We start from the raw sequence: 24918 nt of genomic DNA on the forward strand, positions 1-24918 counted from the left end.
ACTTTAGACACAGTAACCTCAAGCCTGAAGGAGGGTCCTAGCAGAATATTCTTACCCCCAAGAGGCTTCCAATCTCCCAGGTGAAGACAGAGAAAGCATGAAAATAAACAACTTGTTCATTAGGATATCCAAAAAGGAAGCTGGTAGAACCTCAAACTCCTCATAAATCAACAATCTGAGAATACTTCATGTAAGACCCTAAAAATGAATCTGAAATTAAAATCTTCCCTTGAAACTTTCACTTTTCCTTAATTTCCTACAACTAGAGTTTAGTGGTTGGAAGCAATGAAAAAGGAACAGAGTACTTTCTCCACTCCAGACTTTGCTGTAGGCTAGATCAGAGAGGATGGAAAATATTCTTCCCCTCCCAAGCACTGAGATGGGACAAGTTCTCCCCCTCTCACGCAGAAGTAGCATAAAAGGGGAGGAAACTACAGTGCTAGGGCTAGGTCTCCAGCTCAGTAGCAGTTTGAACATGTTCATCTTAATCTTTTTTCCCTGAAAGCTATTTTTAAACTTATATGTAGCTTCTCCTTTCTTTGATACTTAATTAGTTCCAATTAAAATAGACTACCTTTATGTAGTATACATTGAAGTGTGAATGGTGCTTATTAAAATATAGTAAATAATAAAAAAATTGCACTTACACTGAAATATATGTGAATATCTCCTTAAGACTTCCAAAGGGATTTGGGTAATGAATCACAAACATTCCCCTCAGCATTAGAATCTTATGAGTCAGAAAGATAGTCATCATTAATCACTTCTCGAGCATTTTTAACAAGGTGGCTCCTGCTTGCTGCATGTTTTCATTCACATCATTTACATAGCATAAAAGGTGTGCCTCACACTTTAGAGACAATTAGCACAAAATATTTGCTTTGTAGTGTTTACAGCTATAGTAAGATCATACAAAACAAGAAAGGATTCCCTCTGCAAATGAAAGAATAGGAATTGTGACTATGGCAAAGTAGCAAGCTTTTGCCATGGTGTGGGATATGCCTGCATTCCTGTTTTTCCATATTATTCTTACTACTCACAATTTTAAGTAGGAATGTATTTACACAATTCCCTTAAGACTTCAACATTATTGTAACAATGAAAGTGTTTTATGTCATCTCCTTTCTCAAAGGGAGAAAAACCACTGTTAGACTGTTTTGGGGGTGGGGAGAGGCACCCAATTCTCCACCAAACACTTACATTACTTGTATCAACATGTCTTTCAAGAAGAAGTAACAGAGGTGCCAGCATTGCTGCAACCTGGGTGATTACTTAAGAGAAAAAATATCTGGAAAAGAAATACATTTTCTACTCTAAAAAAAAAAACCAAAAACAAAAGAGAGAAAGATAAGATACCTATTCCATGACTGGCATTTAGTTCAGTACATTTAAGCAAAGAATAAGGGAGTTTTAATTTGTTCTTCCCCGCACAGTTTGTCAGTCATCCTCTTATCCCCATCTATATGTAGGAAAAACTCTCATAATACAACTACCTCTGCACTCCATGGAAAAACAGTATATCCTCACACGTATTTTTTCAGAATTTCACTCATGCTTTCCTTCAAGTAGCCCAGCTGTTATTTTGGACCTCAATGCCACAGATGGATGCATCAGTCCACAAGTGAGATCAGAGTTATGAAAAACTGTGAAAGCAATGCAGTTAGGGACAGTTTCAGAAGTACTCTGTCACAAGCAGTTTATTAGAATTTCACTTTGACAATAAATAAGGTATTTCCCAAGCAATCAAAATGTAATTATTTAGAAAGTTAAACAACGCAAATTTTCACAATGCAATTTTTTATATATACATATTTTACTGTACTTTACACACCAGTTCATCCAGAGCTGTACAACAGTAGGATGTTTATTTTTTAAATTCACACAGCAGGAGAATATCAAGACATGGTTTTAATCTGGAAACTGTGTGTAGAAGTAATCCCAAACCACACCAGCTCCAGGTTGGATAGTCCAACTGGTATGACTGAATCTCTGTTCTTTAGACTAGCTGCTGAATTCAAAATTGGATGTATGGCTTACCCAGGAGAAATAGTGCCTTTTGAGAGTTATGGTTTTAAAGGAGTAGTAAACTGCTCAATTGCAACAGTAAGATGTAGCCATTTGTAATTTACAGTGCTACTGCACAACCTGCTCTGTCTTCAACACAAGTGGCACAGGACAAACTTCTGTAAAAAATGATAATTTGTTTTAATAGTAAATACAAACTTTGCACTGTTAACTGTGAAAACATCTTTCAGGTTTGGTCAAATGAATTAGCATTTCTTAAATATTCAAGACATTTAATATGCCTCAATAACACTTTTAAGAGTTTGACATTGAAAATTAACTTCAAAAGAATGCTCCTGTTAAATAAAGCACCAAGATTTCCCCATGTGTTTATTCCTTAAAGAAAGTCTATGAAACACTAGCTTTTTTTTTAAACATTAGTTCTGCTAAGAGTTGTAATTTCAAAATAAAATTGAATTCTTATGGTTTGATCAAAGTGAGCTTTCCATATTCTGTGCAACATCCCATTTCTTTTAGTGCAGAGGTACAGGTCTCAAAGTTATGCAGCTGCAATAGAGTTGTCATCTGCTTGACGACCCTGAGGCTTTAAGAAAATAAAGACAGAGAATTAAAAAACAAAAACTAAAACAAAACAAGCCACCCATACAAACTCCCCTCAAAAATCCAAACCCAACCAAAAAAACCACACCCAGGCAAAAAAGATAGACTACTAGGAAACTAACTCTGCAAAACACTGCATTGTCAATGTAGCTCTGGTATCCAAGCATAGCATTAAGATCATCCTACTCCTAAAGGTTTCCAATAGCGGCACAAACACACAGGACATCCAACTGAAATTTCAGTTTGGCCCCTGGAGGCCTCAGTTCTTCAGCTGCCCTGGTAAATGCCTTCTCCACACACATGGGCACAGCTTAGACAAGGCCTGGCCAATCAGAGCTCTGAGCATTACTGCAGTATAGAAAGCTGATAATTGTCAATATGTAAAACAGGAATTAGGGTGACAGTTTCTTGGAGAAATTTTAAGCAACATCATTAGAGATAGAAGAGAGCAAGGAAGAAGTTGTAAAGAAGAAAGGAATCCTTACAATGAGGTTTTCTGATGTTCTGACAACTCCAAAGACAAAGCAAAGAATTCTGAAGCTTGAGAGTCCACAGGAGTTTTATCAACACCACATTTGTGAGAAAAAATGCCTCTTCTATTTTCTTAGGAGGACACCCTGACAACCAATCTTGAAGAGCCAGTGACTGCCAGCACACCAAAAAAGTAAGTTCTGCCTATCTCTTTTGGTTAAAACAAAATTGAAATAGTGCCAGGCCAGGTTCCTAGAAACATGATTACAGATGTCTGAACAAGTCCATCTCAAATCATATAAACAAGTCTTTGGGCTCCTTCCTTAAGAGTCTGAATAGTGAACAAAATATTCTGGTGACAGCAGCAGTGGAATGAGAAAGCACTGTTTTGGGCAAATGGATTGAAATCGTTCTTTAAAAGTAAAAAGATCTGTTTTTCATGGCATGATTGAACTGTCTTCAGAGTTACACCACATATGAAAAAAAAATCTAGACTGATTCAATGACAGAATGTGTTTTTAGAAGTTATTTAGGGAGGTGTGGGATGCTACAGTGTCTCTGAACTTAGTCATATGGGTTGCTCAAACACTTTTTTCAGAAGTGCTATGAATCATGGCATTAAAAGTATTTGGTTACTTAGCTCGCTCTACTATGCTCAAAATAGAGGCAATTTTAAAACTCCTTTTACAGAGTCAGACATGGAACAGAACATCAGGGACATGACAAGCACATTCAGTTCATTCACCTAGTGGTAACCAAATATATACTGCACTGAAAGAGACATCCTAAAGATTTTGGCTGACAACACCAATGCACAACACAAGATTTTTCAAAGCAAGTGACCCTGTTACAAGCTAGACATTTTAGTCTGCTTAGAGACACTCAACTTTGAACACAGCTTTGGTGGCTGTCCCCAGAACGTGAGCAGCCCCAAGGGGAGCCTTGAAACACAAGTGACTCCTCCCAGCCTTACCTTTACAAAAATGTGTGTTGGTATGAACCGCCTGAGCAGCTGGTTGGTGAAGTTGGGGAATCTGAGCAGGTTAACGTGCAGAGAAGGTAACTGCTGATAGCCAGCCATCAGGGGATAGAAGTTGTACAGCATCTCCTGCTGCGAGCCAGGAAGGATCCGGAGCCGGATCTTAACAAAGGAAGAAAAGAAAGGCACAACCATAGGTAAGTTCTGTGTTCAAAAGCTCTGCCTATTTTCTATTTATGCACTGGTTACTTTCTGAAGCTGGAAAGAATGCAACTAATTTTCAATTCTAGTTAAACTATTGCTTCTATACCGAAACACCATGTTACCCATGAATGACATGGCAAACAGCTCCTAGACAGGTTTCCATCTAGCCTGGAATCTGCATTCATATATTCTTCCAGACAGAATTTACCATATTTTAAACATCTAAAAACCAATGAGTTTATCCTCTCTATACATCAGTGTAAGTCTAATCAATGTATTCTTCACTACCAGATAAACCAGCAGGATCAGTGGATGGGACAATTCTGTACCTGTTTAAGGCCAGAGAACATGAAGGCATCACTGGGTTCCACAGACACCTCCACATCCTGGACTAAATTGGTCTTATTTTGCAGGTGATATCTCACAGGTAAGGACTCTCGAACTCGACCAAATGATGGCAGATCTTTGGAGAGAAAGTAAGTTATCTCAAACAAAATACATCTTCAAGTTACTCAAAAAAAAAAAAAAAGAGTCTATTGCAAAAAGCAGTGAAAGATTAAGAAAAAAAGATACAAGAACTAGGCATCTGAAGTCCTTCTGACGAGATTTTTTAGAAACAGATTAAACAACAGAACACAGCTTCATTACAGTTTTTCAGTACCATGTCTCAACATCTAGTTACAAACCTCCCAGCTACTAACACTGCCCAAGAGTACTAACTAGGAAGTCACTTCCATTGCTGCTGACTATTTTCAGCTTACCAAAATCTAATCAAATACTGTCAGGAAGCTCCTTTGAAGTGTAACAGGATAGGAGGAGAGTGGAAGAATCTCAGTACAAATGAAACCAAGCTGAGGAAAGCATTGTAATTATGTGTGTTTGGTGGGCATTTCAATCCCCCTCTGTTCTTGTGCAGGTGAAGTGTTACAAGAGAAACATTTCACCTGCCAACAAGTATCTCCAGCTCTCCAGTCTGTTTCTTCCTGGGATGCGCCCAGAATGTGGGAGGATGGAACAACTGTTGCCATAGGCATCTAGAGAAACCTACTGGGAAGGCAGCATCAGCAGAGCTAACTCCAGTCTCTGGGCTGCCACATAACACATGTTGAGTATTATGTCAGCTCCATTGACAGCTTTTAGGAGAACACATTTGTGTAACTACCTACCTCCTCTTCCCTTCAAGGAGAAAGAAGAGCAAGCCTTGAGGCAGTTTTTTCCTCTAACTCCATAATATTCAGCACCATTTTCTCTATTTTGCTACAGTAAATTGAAGCTCTGGGTGCTGTAAAAATTTTGGCAGTCTTTGAAAGTCTAATTAGGACATGTATGTTGCCAAATTAATATTACCTGCATTAACATGGAGGGGAATGCTCTCTACAATCACATGTGGCAGAGTGATGACTGTGTTAACAACAGGGACACTTTCCACAGGTGAACTTCTGCAGGAAAAAGTCAAATGCAGACCATGTTGAATGTTATACTACATAAAGCATCAAGCAAGTGTACAAACTAAGTAGTAATTAGTAGGTCCAAAGTCTAAACAGTGCTTGTTACAGGAAAATACAGAACTTTTTTTGTTCGTTTTTTTCACTCCTCCCTACTCCCAAAAAAACCCAAACCCAACATCTCACTATCATTCCTAAAACCAAATCAGCTTACTTTTCTCCTTACCAAGGCCAAGAGATACCTACCTCTTCCAGGAAATTATATAACATCCAGTTGCCACTCCACTAGCATTAGTAACTGGAGGACATCGAAGGCAAAAGCACTCACTGGCACTCTCACCTGTCTGTAAAACAACTATCAGCAAGATTTGGTTTAAAATCAAAGCACAATAACAGCCTAAGCCACCAAGCCTAGAAATGCAATATGACACAAACACAAGCATTCAGCCAGAAAGGCCTTTGAAGTGCTTTGCAAAGTACACCTACACAATGTATAAATCCAATAGATTGGAAAGTATTCTAATACATGAAAGGATAACATACAGATATATGTCACTTTACTTCATGAACAGCATTATAATATCTTTAAGGTACACATAGAATGAATCATTGCAAATTTAGAGTTCATAAACACACACAAAAAGCAAAATAATGTCTATTCAAATTCTACACTTCTATAGCAGATTCCAAGACATCAGCATAAGATGCCTCTGATGCTTGAAAATTAAAATTAACATGGACACATCCCCTATACCTCTGAAATGGATGAGGGCAGGGGAAGAGAAGGAATGCAAGAAAAATCTACTGGCTTTTCAGTGAAACTGAGTTCTTACTTTTTCTTCTTTTCTTTTTTCTCCATTCAAATAAACTTAAAAAAAAAGAGTGCCTTTACATGTAGAGAGTGATTTTAAAAAAAAAGTAATAAGAAAATAGGTTTCGGTCTTTCAAAATTTCTCATTAATATTAAAAAAAAAACATCAACCAAAAAAATGGACACCTGAATGGTTGATACCTACAGGGTTCCTATGTCCTGGCACTTAGCTCTTTCTGAGCATCAGCCAGTAGCCATGAAGCACAAGGTGCCAGAGCTGAAGATGAAATATCACAGTTTGAAGACTAAAGGATCTGGGAAATAATTGCTTTTTGCCGGGCAATCCTTGAATCAACAGATCAAGTAGAGCCTTGCAAGTCCTTGATTACATGAGTGGACAGCTGTCCCACATGGCACCCAGAATACCTCATTGCATCCACAGTTTTGACAGAAGACATAATTCACATCTCTGATGCCACAAATGCAAAGATGGTGTTTTGTTGGAAGATGTTGGATCAGCTCTACTTTTAAGTACTCCATTTATTTAACTTCAAAGCTAACACACTTCAGTGTAATGGCTGAGATCTTCAAGATAACTTTTAAAAATGCAAATAATAAGTTACTAAACCGTGGTAATTAAAAAAAAAAGATGGTTACTACCAATTGTTCTTTATAACCTACCCTTTCTAGCTTCACATTTTTCAGTTTTGTGACTGCAATCACGGACATGGATCACTGGCCTTTGGATACTGCCTCTATCACATGGTAAAGTGCATTCCAGAAAGTATATATGGCCCAGAAACACTGGAAATACTGAGTATCTTTTGATATGGATATCTAAGAAGTTGCATTTCAGAAGTATTTCAGGTGCTTTCCCTCATGTCTTTTATAATTAGAATTTTTTTACTATCCATCATCCAAGTCTATTTAGTTGACCTAGTCAAGCAGAATTAAATTCTAAAGCATGCTGCTGTCCAAGTTGTATTCTGGCAAGCAACTAGAGTACTAAGCAGCTTTCTTCCACTTACAATTCAATAAACAAGCATCATTTAAAGTGTCCCTCTTTAGTACTCCCAATTTATGCAAAAAGCATCCTCCTGATAGAGAACATACTCCAAGGAAACTTACCATTCTCCACATAAGATTCCAGTTGATCTACTGGGGTCATGGAAGCTGAGAGCTGCAACTTGCTTGTTACAATAGTGAGAGGCCAAGGAGAGGCACTCAGGATGTCTGTCATCAGCAGAAATGGTATATCTGCAAATACTCTGTCCAAGTGCTCCAGCTGTAGAGACACACACAAATCTGACTATTTCTAACTAAACAGGGTGTGACTCCAAAGGGCTGTGATTCCAAAACATGAACAACTTTTCAAACACATACCTTTGTGGAGACAAATTTGACAGCAACATCAAAAGGGAATACTGTGTCTATGGTTACAGTTTCATCCTTTAGAGGCAACGAAAGGGATGGGAAGAATAGAGGAAAAAAAGTTATATTCAAGTCAAGGCCTGGCTATTGATGTCAAAGATTATATGCATATAAAGTTACTTTTAATAATTATTTTAATTGCGTTCCCCCAGGGAAGAAAGTATCTTTAAAGATATTTATGAACAAATATAGAAAACTTTTCTTCTCCTAATAGTTATAGAACTGCTCATGCTAAAAAGGGGTATCATACAGCTGACTTAGCATTTATTCTATCTCCTGGAAATGGTTCTAGGATACTCACAATTACAGTTTTTAGAATATTTCATTTTATTTCAAAAATTTATCTGTATAAAATGCAAATAGTGCATCTTTAAAACCTACCCGGTGACACCTGCAAAGGATTTCTTTCCCCTCAACAACAGTGTTGATTAAGTAAGAAACGTAAAACAGAAACATTCTTGCACCAACTGTTCCACAACGGATGTATATTGGTTTTTCCAGCTGCAAAATAAAAGAGACTGTGTGAGTTATATCTAAACTACATTAATTAGATCTAGAGCTGTCCAAAAGTTGTTAATCATCTGACTTGGTCCAACAGGGCAACAGTAGAATGGGCATTATTTTGACCATAATGTATCTTCTAGAATGCACAATCTGGATCATGCAGCAAATTATTTTAACCAGAGCAGTACAAGTCCAGCTGCTTCACTGGATTTGTTCCAGATGCTCGTCTGTTACTTAACAATATAAAAAAGAACCATAACTGTGTAATATATGACATAACCAGCTTCTAACTAACTAGTCACAACTTCAGTTTAGTGCATATTTAGTCCTCTACCATCTTGAACCACACTTGCTGACCATTATCTATTGTCCATTAAGCAGTGCATTTCATTAGCAGTTGAAGTTAGCCTCCTTATTTCTTATCTCCCAGCTGTATCATCAAACCCAGAACATATCTGATTCTCCAATTTAGTCCAAAAGATGGTCTCATTAAAGGAATACTAAACTTCATCTAAACAGTAGGCAAAATATGCCATAAGCATTTAATTTATTGGTTGAGACACCAGAAAACAAACTGAAGTCTGTCTAAGGTAGTCTTATCAGTTGGTCCCTATTTTCTTGAGTGTGATATAGAAGTAAGGTTTTAAGCCTTGACCTTTTCCCCTGGTTGCAAGTCTCCTACAGGGATATCAGGAAGCAGAGCAGGGAAAGAGTCATCACATGCATCTGTTCCATGAAGAGTCACCTGAGTTTTCTGAGTCAGGTTAGCATCTTGCCCTAGGATTAAAAACAGTGTTCATATCCAAACAGGCTTACATCACTAAAGCATGAAAACAATAACTAAAACTAAAAAAAACCCAACAAAATCTCTAAAAGCAATGCATGAGGAATTAACACAGTTCATTTTGTCAAGAGAAACTTTCAAAAGTACCAGCAGAAGATACATTTGACAACACCTCAAAATTTTCCAAATTGAAGCATTTGTACCTTTGCAAGTTTATTGCTTCATCTCTTTGGAAAAAATCTCAAAAATCAGTAATCATATCTAGATATTCTCTACCATCTATGTAATACAACAGGATTACGTGATCCTAGATTTTCTTGATATTCTCTAACAAAGTAGAAAGGAAGTTTCACTGTTCTGTGATTCTTTTGTTTTCAAGAACATGGTTTAATGATTTCACATATTTTAAAAAACCTTTCTTTCAAGTCGGTGTTGAAAGTACATAAAAAGAGATCTATAGATGTTAAATGACACCATTCTTCAGTCAGAGCTTAACTAGAATAATGGCATTACTGCAATTACATGGCATAATTTTCAAAGCAAAACAAGCCACATCTTGCCAAAGAGTTACTACTGTGGAAAATACATCACCTTCCCTAAAAGTGAAATGTCAGATTTCAATTGTTCTTTTAATGCAATCAGCAAACCCACACTGACCTTGCATATCCCATGTTAAAGAGATTAGATCAAGCAAAGAAAAAAAAAAAACTAAGAAAAACAAAAACCATCTATTAAACAGTGCTTCAGGAGCCAAGCCCAAACATCCAATTAAACAAGTTGCAAGAATGTTCCAGTGACTTTAATGACCCACACAGCTCTACAGAAAACAAGGCTCTATTTCAGAATACACAGAACGTATGGCATCCTATATGCTAGTGACTTAAAAATACTTTTGTCTTTCAGGATAATTGCTACAAAGATGAATACTGAGTATAACATTTGGGCTTCACACACTGAAAACTGTCAGCAATAACTACATAGAGATAGCTAGGACTCAGACATACAATATATGCATTTTTTTCCTTTGCTTTCTAAGAAATACTGCTTCAGTGCTCCATTGTTCCTCAGATTTCAAGTGGTTTAAAAACCAAACCATGTTGTCCAGGGCAGGGAAAACAAAAAAAGCAGTGTGGGTGTGAGAGAAAACCCACAAAGTCTATACTTAAAAAACATTTATCTAGCACTGTCTAGGGCTTTCAGCTCAGCAAGGAAAAGATCGCTGTCTGGGGAAAAGAAAACTTTAGTTACAAGCAAACGGAATAAAAAGTTAGAAAATAATAGAAAAGCTTTCATGTTTTCTTTCAAACTTGTAAAGATTTCTATTCTGAAAATACCCATGTAAGCACCACAGACAAGCAGTGGTTAAAATAATCATAACTGAATGAGTCTGTTAGCTGCTGTTCTTACCACTGGTATTTCATCATTCCCAACTTTCACTCTGGTTTGGCTTTTAATTACTGCGAGAAAACAGTTTACTGTATTTCTCTGCATTGCATCCACAAAAAGGAGTCAATTATGAGACTGTTGAATTAAAAGAAAATAACCCCAAATACCTGGCTTTAAACCTGCTGTAAGCTTGACATCTTTGGCCACTGTCTCCTCATGTGACTGGACTGTCACAATCAAACAATACATTTCATTAGTCAGGGCAGGAGGTTCATGACGGAGCTGAACAGAAATGTTCGGCACTCTAGAAATAATCCTTTAAGAGAAAAGACTCCATTATTGTATCTTTCTTAAATAAATTTCTTTTAAGCCTAGTTTAAAGGAGGCTAAAACACCCTATTGTATAAGAAAGTTCCCACAACTGATGGCCTATTAAACTAAGAGATATGAGACTCCTGAAAAACAATATGATGGGAACAACTCAATAAAAAAAGACCAGTCTGGAACCCCAGTTACTCACATCGTGCTTGCCTGAATGGTCAAAGTGTCCCAGTGCACCTCATTGTCTGGAAGCTTCGGTCTTCTCTTGAAGGACCGTGCTGCCTGCAGTGCCTCCTGAGAGGAGGAAGCATCTCCCCCTCCTCCTCGCCAGTTCAGAACCACACAGCGGCCAGATTCACTTCCCAGGATCAAATCCACAGATGTGATCTGACAGACACAAATTGAAACACCTATTGGTGAGTCTTCTGATCATCTGTTGTAGGAATGTGGTTTTCCAACACAGACATCATAAATACATGTACCATCAAAAAGCTTCTGACAGCTTGGAGACTGAGGACCTCACCACCCCAGGATTTCATTTAATGAAACAGCAGTGGAAAAAGTATCTGTGTTCAGGTGCAAGCACTGTAATAAGTTGCAATTTCCTACCCTCCCATGGTACTATACCATCACTCACTTTTTAAGTATTGCACATATTTTAAAAAAATGATAAAATTTTCTTCAGTTTTTGTAGTTTTCTTCATGTTTTCCAATTGCCAATAGTTTCACTCACTTTTGATGCTCAGTTTCAAGAATTCAGACATTCAGAACTGCAGTGACTTTTTAACTGGTGCTAGATTAGGGGCACATTGTAGTTAGAGTTCATTGTATGTAACAGTAAGAAAGGTACAAAATAAAAGGACTAACCTCAATCTTCTTTCCTACATCTTCAGTTTTTGCAACAAATTTAAAAGAGAACTTTCTTGTTTTGCCAGGCACTAAGCACATTGTTCCTTGTGATGACTGTTCTAGAATATCACTTTTCTGATAGGCTTCTTCTACAACACAGTATTGGTTGTAATCCTACAATGGAGAAGGGGGGAAAAAAGTTGATACATTCAGAGGAAAGACATCTTTAGAGAGTAATGGCAATATAGCAAATATTAAAGCTCTGTGTCACTGGATCAAACTGTATGGGTTTTTCTGACTTTTCACAATATCAAAGTTAAACTAGCAAGTAATCACACTGCAATTCTTTGACACAAGATATCCATTACAGTAATATAACTTAATGAATCAGAAGAAATAAGACATTAAAATGATCCTTCTGAAACTTCAGCAAGCTTCATAAAAAAACCTAGATATGACAGATGAACTAATCAAACAGAGTCTTATTCCAGTATATTTGTCCCAATATATTTGTCAAAAGCAATAGATAATGCATTAAAAATCCAAACATCTTCCAGCTTAAGCATTATTTTTGGCAAAAACAATTTATTTTTTTAATGTTTAAAACCAATAAAATTTTATTCCATTCTTATTATTAGTTTCTATCACTAGGTCAGACATAGTTAGAACACAGGTACCTGATTATTGAAACTGATGCAGAGCTTAGAAAACCTGATAGGATGAGGACAATCAGCTCTCAAGTACACATCAAACTGCACAGGAACATCAACATGAAAACTTGGAGCAAGAAATTTTGCTTTGCACTGTACTGGAATTAAAAAAGAAAATAAAAAGGAAAAGCAAAAAGAAACAAGAAGTAGGTGTTAAACAAACAATAACCTTAAATTCCAGAAGCACACTCCTGAAATGACTGTGGCAAGAATTGTTCTGTGTACACTCTCACAACTCTGTTTTGCAAGTGGACAAATTTGGCAACTAACACTGTCACAGAAAGACACTTTTCAGCACTTGTCCAAAACCTTTGCACAGGAGAGGAGATGCAGATGTCCAGCAGAAAATAGATAGTCCTGTACACTTGGATGTCACTCATGCCCCCTTTTCAACAGCAAGTATTACTTTGCACACATCCTTCCCTCTTTCCTCAGTATCCTACTTCACAGCACACCTGAATATCAGAAGTCTTTCAAAAAACAGGGAATTCTTTAGTAATCCATATCAGGAATAAGAGATCACCAACTTCTCTCATTATCTCTTATCTTGTTGATTTAGACAAGGAACAGAGCAAGACTGGAACACTGTTGTTAGTTTTAATACATCCTTCATATTTTCATCCTAATTAATTTTTTCAAGGTATAACTACATCCACATTTATGAGCTGGTGTAAATTTGCTTTCTTACTTACCAAATGGTATAAAATCTTGGACTTCTATTGTAAAAATATTACTGCCTGCCAAGGAAACACGGTCAGCCCACAATTTCTGTGATGTCTTCACAGCAGCAGGGTCACAATCGGGTTCAGGATCGGGGCTTTCATTCTGTACGCAGGCAAAGGATTACAAAGAACAACAAAAGAAGGTTACAGACACTGACTGTAATAATCCCAGGATTATTTGAAAGGGTAATAGGAGTTCTGCCACTTACCATCAGAACTTTTATGAGATTTTTTTCTATTCGGGATTTCTGATCTTCTTTAAGAGTAGATGCTAATAAAGAGAACAAAACAAAGATTGCAAGACAGAAGCAAGGGTCTCTACTTTTCTCTTAACTTAACAGTAAATCTTCCCCTCAGATTGCATCTTTCAAATAACACATTCCAGAGGGAAAAAAAAAATTCTAACATCTATCTACCAGTAACAAAGGACATTCCCATTTGAAATGTTTCCTCTTACTTTCACTGGAACCAAGTAAAATATTTTTTTATTAGACAAGCATTTTGTAATTTATTGGAGCAAAGCCTCAGAAGAATAATGCTTATACCTCCTTGTTGTTTATGTTTAAAATAGAAGAAAGCATAGACAAGTCTGGAACACACAAAGAGACCAGCTCAGATAATACTGGAAAAAAACAACTTCAAAAAAACTTCTTCCTCTCACCTTCCTTTCACAGAAGGTGACAGGAAGAAACAAGGAGTACTTAAAATAAGCATTCTTTTCTTGAAGAAAGGTGGTTTTGCATAATTTTCTATTCTTCAATACAAAGCAGAGTAGTCTGGCTAGCTCTAAGAAGATGCAAATCCATTACCACTGGCACTAATAGTGGTATTAGCAATTTAGGGCCCAAAGGATAATTTCTGCAATGTCAAGGAGCAGGCATTACACAGACCAGAGTGCCTGCATTTTTACTGTGGAGCTACCCTATGCCACACTTTTCCCCTAAAACATCCCACGTACATACTTCATCAGCAGAGTTCTAGCAAGATTCTTGGAGAAGCATATTTGGGATATTAAAGTCCAGAAAAATTGTGCTAGGTTTGTTACTAGGAAAAATGTTTTTCTCTTTTAGCTACACTACTGTTCTTTGCCATCCCAAAGCTCAGAAGCGCCTGTTACATTATTTGAACAGTCTCAAATGAAGCTCTGCATCTCAGATATCCTAACACAGTCTATTTGAATGCAATGAATTTTATAATAGAAGAAAGACAACTCAACACCCAGTGTAGCACAGAAAGTAGTGAAAATCCAGGACAAGTACACAGTTATTTTGTAGTCAAATAATTTGAAGTACTGTAAGCACTGTGTCTGACAATGATTTGTCATATTTCAAAATATTCAGGGAAGAATACCTCTGCCCAGTAGCTCTAAAGAGTATGTGATATAATCTTTCAGCTGGGCCATCAGATATGAACACTTGAGTGCTGTTGTCAATATGGAAGTGAGGAGGGTCCACCATCCTTCACTGCGATAATCACACATAACATAATCCAACAGCCTGCAACACAACAAGGTTGAGAGGAAACAAGTCATGCTCACCAATACTTTTAGAAACATGCATTTTTTTGGTATCATTTATACAAAATTCATCTTCACTAACACAAATGCTAGATTAAATTCTGTTTATACAAGACAATGATTTATCAAAAACAGCACGAAACTATGATAAAGAAACATTTATTCCTTGAATTTTCTATTTCTAGATAGAAAAATTTTCACAAGACAACAACAAGAAAACTCACCTGTCCTCACATAAAGAACTAGCAAACCAGCAACTGGACAGAAGTGCCTTAGTTCAATATTGCATTAAAAAGATGCCTTACTATTGAATATGCAGTAAGTATTTAAAAAAACAAACCAAACCCCCACAATAAACTCCCCTTCCAAACTGAAGAAATTTAATGTTCCTTAAGCCAAGATGTTTCTTCTCTTTCCTATTTCCTATCCCCCTTCAAGGGTGCAAAGGTCCACAACATATGCATCAATCTTTATCAGACAAGAGAGAGAGACAGACAGCACTCAATCAGTGAGTTAGAAATAGATAATTTGCCCAATATGGCAAATTCCCACAACAGCTCAGAGCAGGAAGTTTTTATGCTCCAATAACTGACTGATCTGTTTTAGTTTCTTTAATATAAGTGGAGTTCATAGACTCCATAGCTTGTGCTTCAATCACAACCAGATACAAGGAGCATGTCATACAAGCTTCCAACATTATTCCATTGCAATAAGACATGGGATCTTAGTGAGAAGGCAGCATGTAAAAGAAGCAATAACAAATGATACTCACTTCAAAGCTTTGGCATAATCTTTAGCATAGTAATATTCTTCGCCCATTTGAACCACTGAAAAAAAAAATCCAGATCACTACTGAAAGTCTTTGCAAAATTAAGTTTAAGAAATGCATCTGATTATCTATACTCACTCAAATGACTTTTCATTCTTGGACATTTGTACTTCTTGAACTGTGCGACAGCATTACTCAACAAAGTGATTATTAGCTCCTAGTGGATAAAACCATTTACCAATATTATTATATATGCAAACATTTGGGTCATGTTAAAACAGCAGATCTCTTTTTTTTTAAGAATAAAACTTACTGAGTGAAGAACATTTTTCTCTTTTAGCTGTAGGGATAAAATCCCCATCTTCTCCTTTTCAGGATCAGAAAGATCAAAGCCTGCATAAGACAATGAAAAAATCCATGAAACTGGAATTCTGTCCAGACCCAAAGGGAACAATTTATACCATGAGCAATATGCAATGCAAGCTTCATATCAAACACATTCACTCATTCTATTACTTCACACATAGCTATATCTCCCTAGAAGGGAAATTCTAGAACACAACTATCTCTCCCCATGCTTTTAAGAATCTACCCAAAATCAGCAAACTACAGCAAAACCACCTAGTCTTTATACTGCATATTTTAACATTTAAAGTGTGCATGTTAAGACAAATTAGTCCTTTTCTAATATGTTCTCAAATAAGGATTCAAGCTCCTATTTCTGTAGCAGTAGAGAAACATACTCAATATTCCTTGCCGCCATGGTCTTTGCCCATAGAAGTCAAGCACTCCAGTTTGTGTTTCCAGGGGATCCGGATTGGGATATGACACAGAGGACTGGAAATTCAAATATAGTAATTAAAAGGGTTCCTGCTTTGTTTTCTGCCAGACAAGTGTTAGAAAAATACTAAAATAATACCCTCCCCATATCCTAGTACCAATGCTCTTGTTTCTCTGCTTCCTCTAAGTCACCAGACAGTGCACATATAAATATACTGGAAAAACAAAGTCAGTTCTCAAGTATCCAGAGATGCAAAAGTATATTTAAAAAAAATTAAAAACATGTCAGAATTATTTGTAAAAAAATAAATTCAAGTGTATTTGTCTTGGGGCAACTTTTTCCGTACAATACAAATACATGTAATGTTAACAAGCATCACAAAGACATATATCTTTTCCTAGGATTTCATTTACACATATTACAGATTGTTCCTCTTCCATTTAATACTACATTAGGGAATTCACTATCTGGTTAATTACAAAGCATTTTCCCCCTCCCGACTTACATCATGGTTACATAGCATACTTGCTAGTTGTTTCCGTTCCTGTGCATAGTAGGCTGCCTGCTGGTAATAGAAACCTGGATTCTGAGTTTGAATTGCTGTCAATCCCAGCTTAATTGCTTCATCAAACAAGTCACCAAAAGCCTGAAACCTGTTAAAAAAAACATTCATAACCAAGATTATGTATAGAACAGCAATATGAACTGAAAGGTACCCTACAAATAAAAGTCCTGATTACTCAAGATACATGACATTTCTCTGAACTTTTGCATCTAAGTTCTATGGCTGCATTTGTTCATACTCTGTTCACTCAAAGAGAAAAGCAGTCAATGAGCAATGCAAAACAGAACAATAGTGTATTTTATGTTCTTGTGTATCTCTTAGATAGAGAGCTAAGAATTGGTATCTTGTCCAGACAAGTAAACCTTTTGAAGTTCACTGTTTATCTAAACACTACTAAGCAAAAACATACTGTTTAGACATCCAGGCAGCATGCTCAAAAGCCAGTTCTGCACTTCCTATTTTTTTCTTGCATAGGTCAATATGCTTCCTGAACTGTGCAATAGCATCCAGTGGAGTGTTATGTTGAAAACAGAGGCGACAGATCTAGGAAAAGATAAAAGTAAAATGAAAACCCACTGTTAGGCTGCTAAGGATTAGCACTCAACATCCCCCCCCGACTCCCTCAATTAATTCTACATAATTCTGAAGAGCAAAAATTGCATAAAAAATAAAGGAAGAAAAGTTTATGGTTTGCAGGTGTAAACCACAATGTACTACACCTGAAACCATGTGGTTCTCTATTTCATCTAATACTATTTATCATCCCCTTCTTGCCCAAGACATCAACAGAATAGTGCATAACTCATTGCCAAATATAACAGGGAACTTCAGAGCCTCTAGGAAGATCATTATTTAGAAGCCTGCAGTTCTCAAATGGAATTTGATGGAATACAGCTCCAAGATTCTTGTAAGTGGTGGGATAGTTTTGCTTTACCTAAAAGCCCTCAAAATACCACAAAAGTATGGACTGATTCTTAGAGAGTTACTTTCTTCCCCCTAACAAACAGTTACTGAACTAAATTGGCCTAAGCTTCGCAAGAAGACAAAAATATTCAAGGAACAAGCAGCCCTGGTGTTCATTCTCCCTGGTCAGAGTGAGAGTTAGAGCCTAGTCTTTCAGAAGACTGCATCTCAAACAAACTTAAATCCTTCAAAATAATCCCAAACTTCAGCTAAGAATCTTTCTTTTGTGTGGAATTCAGAAGTCTCTGCAAGTCTGAGCCTAATTGGTGTTCCAATGATAACTCTTTCTAATCCATCTCTGTAAAAGCAATATAAAACTGAACTTTACAACTTTTCCCCATTGAAGGTGCATTGACTTTTTTCTTTTAAGTAACAGTTGTCAAAGACTAGAAGTACAGTTATTACCTTGTAATTTATAAATCCTGCCATGGTCTTGATTTCCAGCATGTTTGTTTCATGAGCCCTCAATTCATGCACAAGATTATATGCAGTTCTGTAATTCCTAAGCAGGAATAATTAGAGTTAAATCACACATGATAATAAAGTTCTAGAACAGGACTGCCAACAGTGAAAAACAGCATTCCAACCAGAGCATTCTTGCCAGTGAAGAACTTGCCCTTACACACATGTTTAAATAATTTTGCATTCAGGAAAATATTTGTCAGTTTATGGCTTAGCAGCAATTTGGGGTAAAGAGGGTGGGGGAAGATAACATGAGTCTTACTTGAGAGCATTCTGTGTATCCTGTTTCAGCTCACTGAAGAAGGCTATTTTGAACTGGTGTCGAACAAACAAAAGCTGCAAAACACAACCAGTGTACATCAATCACAAACATCCAAACATACTTTGTTACCGACACAAATGGTAACTTCAGAAGTTTACATAATACAGCAGTTGACTTGAAACAAGCGACTGTGCAACTGTTCCCTAATAGTTCTGTCTATAGTTCACCATGACACAGCAGTCATCTTTCAACAGATTTAATCTATTCAAAGCCTGTTGCCCTGGTACAAGGGAGAAGCTTTGGAACACCCCAAAATCTCTATGCCAACAGAGCTGATTGTGGTTTGGAGCTCACCACTTGGATTCCAGCTTCCAAGACAGCAAAGCTGGCAATCGCAACAGAACATAATGTATCTGAGTGGATTTGAAAAGCAAAAGTTAAAAACTGAAATCAAGTGCAACTCTGAGTACAAAATATCTAAGGGCAACACATCCCACAACTTAAGATACTACACTCAAATATGTTAAACCATGTAGATAAATGAGAAGTTTTTCTTTTTTTAATCTGAGAACTTAATTTTGCCCTGCAGCTCTTCTAAGGAAGATGTGAGAAAGACAGACGTAAGAACAAAACCAATCAAAATAAAAGTTTAAATTGCAGAAAACAGAACCAGATTTACTTCCTATACTAAGAGAGGACATCTCAAAATGGAAGGGAAGAATAAAAACATTTAAATAACAAACACTTATTTTCATGTTTTAACATGCAATATAGCTTGCATTGTATTTCACAAATAGGGTAACATTACCTGGTGAGTGGTTTTGTTCAAGAACTCCTTATGAGATTTAACTCTTCTTATTTCCGTATAATAGTAAGTCTGTGCATGCTCATAGAAAGCATTTTCCAACCTGCAACAAAGTTGGTCATAAGTATCACAAAGTTTCTCCCACATACAAAGAAATTCTTAAGTTCTTCAAAATAAGTTACTTTTAATCATGTTTATTTTAGTGTTGGCCAAGGACCTTGTGGTATTACTAAACTCCTCTAAGTTACCACAGAGGATAACAGTCTGCGGACAAAAATCTTTCACAAAAAGAGTAGTAATAAGTAGAACAAGTAAGTTGAGAGCTTTATATACTAACTTCTCATACAACAAACTCTAGTATTTAATTTAAGATAGTCTCAGGATAAGCTGTTTTGATTTTGCAAGGTAATTGAAAGATAAGAGATGCCCTCAAGTCAAAACAACAAAACTCTGCTGAGGCTTACAGAATGCATCTGAAATGCATCTTTTTGCTATACTGTGGGGGAAGGAGTGGAAAGCTAAAAACACCAGGAAATAAAATTTTGAGGGTACAGACTAGGTCTCATCATTCTGTCCAAGCATCAACAGCGACCTCGGTTGCAGAGGTAACAGTGAAACTTGTCAACAAGGAAATAGCCCACAGCAACTCACAGGGGGAAAGGACAAAGAGGACACGCACACCAAATGCAACATGAGACTGAGGAGGATCTAAGGAGCATATATTGTAAGGAGTAAAATCAACTAGAACAAGATCAAAATCTAGGAGAGAACTACATGCAACAGCACTGACACATGCAGGAAATAAAGGCTGAAGTACCAGTTCTGTTACTATAATCTTAATTTAGCACCGAAAAACATATGAAAAGCTAGAAGTAATGGTTACTTTATTTTGATCAATTCCAGTGGCAGTTTGTGAGCAGCATGGATACAATAACAGCATTAATTTATGTTGAGAATTATACTGTTTATATATAAATATGAGGGTGTCAGCAAAGTTAACCTCAGACTGTGACCCCTCTTGTCCCTGAGAATACATTGAAAAAATAGAACTAATTATTGTAAAACATGATTTTGTTAGTTTGAGCCCTTCTTTTTAGAGCTACACAAAAGTGTTTACCTTTCTTCAATCTGCTTTTGAAAGGCCTTCCTAAATTATTTTAAGTTTTAGCTCATGTAAATATCAAAACAGAAGGCACAAGAAATGTATAAAATGACAAAGACATAATATTTGCAACCAGATAGATGCCACTTAACGTAAACAGAAGGAGTGAACTACATGGCCAGGGAGTGGAAGGGGGGGAAAAACCAAAAGCCTGTTAAGAGATAAACCTAAAAACATATTTGTATGGAAAACCATTTCAAACCAGCAGGGCCAAAACCACTGTAGAAGTAGAAAAGCCCACTTTATTTCTACCCGGGGAACATCTTGGGATATCTACTAATATTTCTTTAAAAGCAACATCTCTGACTGTCATTACTCAACCTCACATAGAAATGAAATTCTGTGGAATTCATCAGAATTACCTGAAGAATTCCAGCAAACAGGTCAAACGTTCACTGCTGGTCTACAATCAGTGCCACATAGCATTCATCTCAACCTATGATCTCTCAAATTCTCCATTAGAATCATGGATTTGTTTAGATTGGAAAAGACCTTTAAGATCATCAAATGTAACTGTCAACCTGTTACCAAGTCCACCACTAAGCCCTTCCTACTGTCCCTAAGCACAGTATACATGCCTTTTAAATACACCTTCAATGGTGACTCAACCTCTTCCCTAGGCATCTTGTTCCAATGCTTGATAACCCCTTTGGTGAAGAAATTTTTCCTAATATCCAATCTAAACCTCCCCTGAAGCAACTTAAGCAATTTCTTCTCATCCTACAGCTTGAAGGAAAGCCCTGGGGAAGAGACCAACCTGTCCAGTACAGCCTCCTTTCAGGGAGTTGTAGAGAGCACTAAGGTCTTCCCCAAGCCTCCTTTTCTCCAGACTACAGACCCCCAGTTTCCTCAGCTGCCCCTCATAAGGCTTTTGCTCCTGACCCTTCACCAGCTCTGTTGCCCTTCATTGGACACACTCTGGCACCTCAATGTCTTTCTTGCACTGAGGTGCCCAGAACTGGACACTGCATGGATTTCCATCATCTCCACTGAGCCAGCAGAATGAAGGCCCTTACTAGCACACCAATAGTCCAACACTGGCATGCTGACCCCAGGCTTATTTCCAGTGAAACTGCTTCTATCCCTTTCCCACTTTAAGTCTGGTTTAAAGCCCCCTCAGTAAGCTCTGCTAACTCTTGTGTGCAGATCTCTCTTCCCCTTTGAGACAAGTGTTCACCATCTGCTGCCAGCAGGCCAGGTGCCATATAAGCCATCCCATACTCTGCAAACAGGGCAAGACAGGAGTTTACAACACTTACCTTATAATATAGCCAACAAGATGATCAGTGTGGGGAAGCACAAAGAGTGATTTTCCAGAAAGGTCACAAGCATTACATAAAGCTGCAGCCCTCTCTGATGCAATAACATCTTCCCCTAGTGAAGTCAAGGAAAGCACAAGTAAGAGGTATGTGGTGCTGCAATGTCAAACTAGTTCTAAAAGCTTAAAGGTCAGGTTATCAACCTTAGGTAGGCCAAAAGGTCTAAACAGCATTGAAAAATCTAATAAAGATAAAACCAAGAGCACATTCTTTCTTACTTCTTTTAGAGTACTATGTGCTTCATCCAGCAGAACACATCCAGAAACTTTCTAGCAGCTTTTATCAAAAAATTACAAGTCTGATATAAGTTTTCCATCTCTCACAGAATTAAATATCCCGTGTCTCGCGAAATACAATAGCATCCAGGAAAGACAAACACATACAGCAGGTAGAGCAAAAAACAAAAAATAGTTTGCCAGACACTAGAAAGCACACTAGTAGCTCTACAGAAATGTGAAGTGTATCACACTTCACAGTTCCACATGGTTCCAAAATTTTATTGATTAAAACCAAGTTAAGACAAAAGACCTCCGTAGGTACCAAATACCCTTCCCTCTAAGCTGTCAATGCTTTTACTGCTTTTCCTGATCTCAAGCAATGTTTAAAATGCAACTTGCTTACAAGAAGGCAGGTCAGATGTATTACCATGTAAGCCATCTCTGATACTTTGTATCAAAAAATGCACTTGGATTTAAGAGGAAGAAGTTAGGGATAAAAGTATCAAATGTTTAGGGTCAAGTGTCCTGAGTGCTCTTTTTATTTTACACCTTCCTGCAGTCACAGTGCATTTAATGAATGTAGATGACATCAGATGAAGAACCACAGATTATGTGACAAACCAAAGTCAGCCTAATCCACTGGGCCTTCTGAAAAATGAGAACTTCACAACTGTGCATAGAGTTTTCAAGTACCTGGAGGCAATGGTGTTTTTTTCTGAATCAAAACCACAGCAACTTTGGTATTTCTTCCTTGCAAACTTTGCCTAAAATAAAGACAACATAGCACGGTGTCAAGGTTTCACTTCTTGTTGCTGAATAACCAGGAAAAAAAAATCAGTCTAGATGGAAGCACTGGAAGAATGCTACAAAGGTGAAAAAGCCAAACAACACAATACGCTCCACCATTCAAAAAATGCTGTCTTCCTTCTTTTGGGACAGAACAATTGTGCTGAGTTTAACAAGTAAAATTTATGGGGCTGTTTTTACTTAAGTAAAATAATAATGGTTTTACAAATAAACCAATAAAAAGTTCTTTATTTTGAGTTGTATATTAAAAAGCAAAGTTCAAGTTCCCCTTAATTTATGTTTAAGAAAAAAAAAGTACGTTCTAGAATGCAAACAGATTCTGCAATTCATGCTTACATTAGCTTGCAGTACATTATGAAGTAAGTGAAAAAAATTTACCTGACAATTTCAACTCGAGTAGCACACTCCAACTGTTTTTCTTTCCACTGTGGCTCATCCCAGTCCAGTTCATAGAATACCACCACAAGTGCTGGAACCAAATTCAGGTGTTTGTTCATCCAACCAGTCTTTAGGATTCCTTTTGGAATATACCACTCATAGGACGTCCTCTGAAAATATTGAGGATATTGAAGCAAGCTACAAAATCCATTTACAAATATTTATAGCAGGAGAAAGGGCAAATCCTCTACATTCTTGCCACTTAATATGTTTGTCATCTTGCCTTTGCTTCCTATTAAGCCATATCCCTCAGTAGCTCAGGCATCAGGGCCTGATGCCTGAGATATTAGCAGCAAAGAACAACAGATTCCAGGGAGGCTGGAGAAGAGGGTCAAGTTCAGGAGCAAGTCTCATACACTGCCATGAAATACTAGGCTCAATTGAAAACCGAGGTCTCAAAACAGTGCAAGGACACACCAGCTTAGAGTCCTTGTCTTCACCAGCAACATGGAATTATGTAGTTTTATAAGTTAAACTCATTGACATTGCAAAGCAGAAAGAACAGCAGAGATATTCCTTCTGCTGTGTTTCACTAAGTTAAAGTGAAATGTTTAGTAAAAAAAAAAAAGCTTTATAGGTTAGGTTAGGGTTTTTTCAGAATACATTAAGTATCTGGTTTCTCCAAAGTTAAATTTTGGGTTTCCTTAAAGGTCAAATTTTACAAGGTACTTAATGCTCTGTAGAAGAGTAGCAAGTACTTTAAAAAGTAAACCATACGGGCTTTCTTTCTCTGCTTCTGGCTCATGAGCTAAGGCACCCCTGGGCTTCCTATGCACCCACAGCGCTCCATCACAACGCCCTCGGCTTCCCCTTCGCCCTCACAATTCCCTGACTTGAAGATCCCACACTTCCCTCCAACATCGGGGGCAGAGGCAGCCGAGGGCCGGCAGAGCGCGGTCCCAGCGGGCGGCAGCCCAGGCGGAGCGGAGCACAGCGCTTCCCCGCCGGGAGCCGCCGAGTCCCGCACCGCCGCTCCGGGGCCGCTCCTGCTGCCCGCCGGGGCAGCGGGCCGGGAGGCAGCGGGCCGGGAGGCAGCCCGCCGGGACGGGGCGCAGCCGGGGCCGGCGCCGCTCGCTACCTTCGTTCGGCACTTGGGGTACTCGTGGTCGCCGGGCAGCACTTTGAAGGAGATGGGGACGCGGTCGGCTCTGCGGTTGGCGCAGAAGGCGTCCCACACGGCGCGGTGCACGGCGTTGTACACCACGTCCAGGCCGGTGAGCGTGACGAACGCCATGGGCCGGCAGCACAGCTCCACCGGGAAGTCCCAGTGAGACGGAGGGGTCATCCTGCGCCCGGGACGGCGGCCTGCGAGGCAGCGGGACGGCGGCGGGACGGCGGCCCAGGCCGGCCACAAGAGCGCCCCACTGTCCTGGGCCCGCGCTCCCCGTAGCGCCGCTCACTGCGGCGGGATGGAGCCGGGAAGCGCCGGGAAGCGCCAGCTGGGAGCGGCCGCGGGTCACGGGAGGCGGCGCGGGCGGGCCGCCGCCTCAGGAAGCGAGCGCCGGGCAGCGTCGGAAGGGCAGCGCGAGCGACCAATCGGCGCCTCCGCTGCACCCCTCGGACCAGTCAGGAGCGCCCGCGTGGGGACGTCACTGCAAAGGAGCCAGTG

At 38.4% G+C, this 24918-nt stretch overlaps 1 protein-coding gene across 1 annotated transcript; it reads right to left on the reverse strand.

The window, feature by feature from the left end:
- Positions 1–1670: 1670 nt before the first annotated feature.
- Positions 1671–24751, reverse strand: TRAPPC11 (trafficking protein particle complex 11). The gene is made up of 29 exons (XM_030947931.1): positions 24388–24751; positions 23250–23419; positions 22758–22828; positions 21787–21901; positions 19369–19468; positions 18561–18634; positions 18242–18338; positions 17283–17416; positions 16814–16961; positions 16271–16364; positions 15841–15920; positions 15666–15744; positions 15531–15585; positions 14593–14738; positions 13452–13513; positions 13213–13345; positions 12488–12618; positions 11829–11984; positions 11161–11348; positions 10808–10956; positions 9126–9247; positions 8348–8467; positions 7919–7984; positions 7664–7820; positions 5971–6079; positions 5627–5718; positions 4609–4742; positions 4070–4237; positions 1671–2608 (listed from the first exon to the last, which is right to left on the reverse strand). The coding sequence occupies exons 1-29, from the start codon at positions 24592–24594 to the stop codon at positions 2564–2566; spliced, it is 3402 nt and encodes a 1133-aa protein (XP_030803791.1). The 5' UTR covers positions 24595–24751; the 3' UTR covers positions 1671–2563.
- Positions 24752–24918: the final 167 nt, after the last annotated feature.

The sequence above is a fragment of the Camarhynchus parvulus genome, chromosome 4, assembly GCF_901933205.1.
Source record: "Camarhynchus parvulus chromosome 4, STF_HiC, whole genome shotgun sequence".
Classification (NCBI taxonomy): Eukaryota; Metazoa; Chordata; class Aves; order Passeriformes; family Thraupidae; genus Camarhynchus; species Camarhynchus parvulus.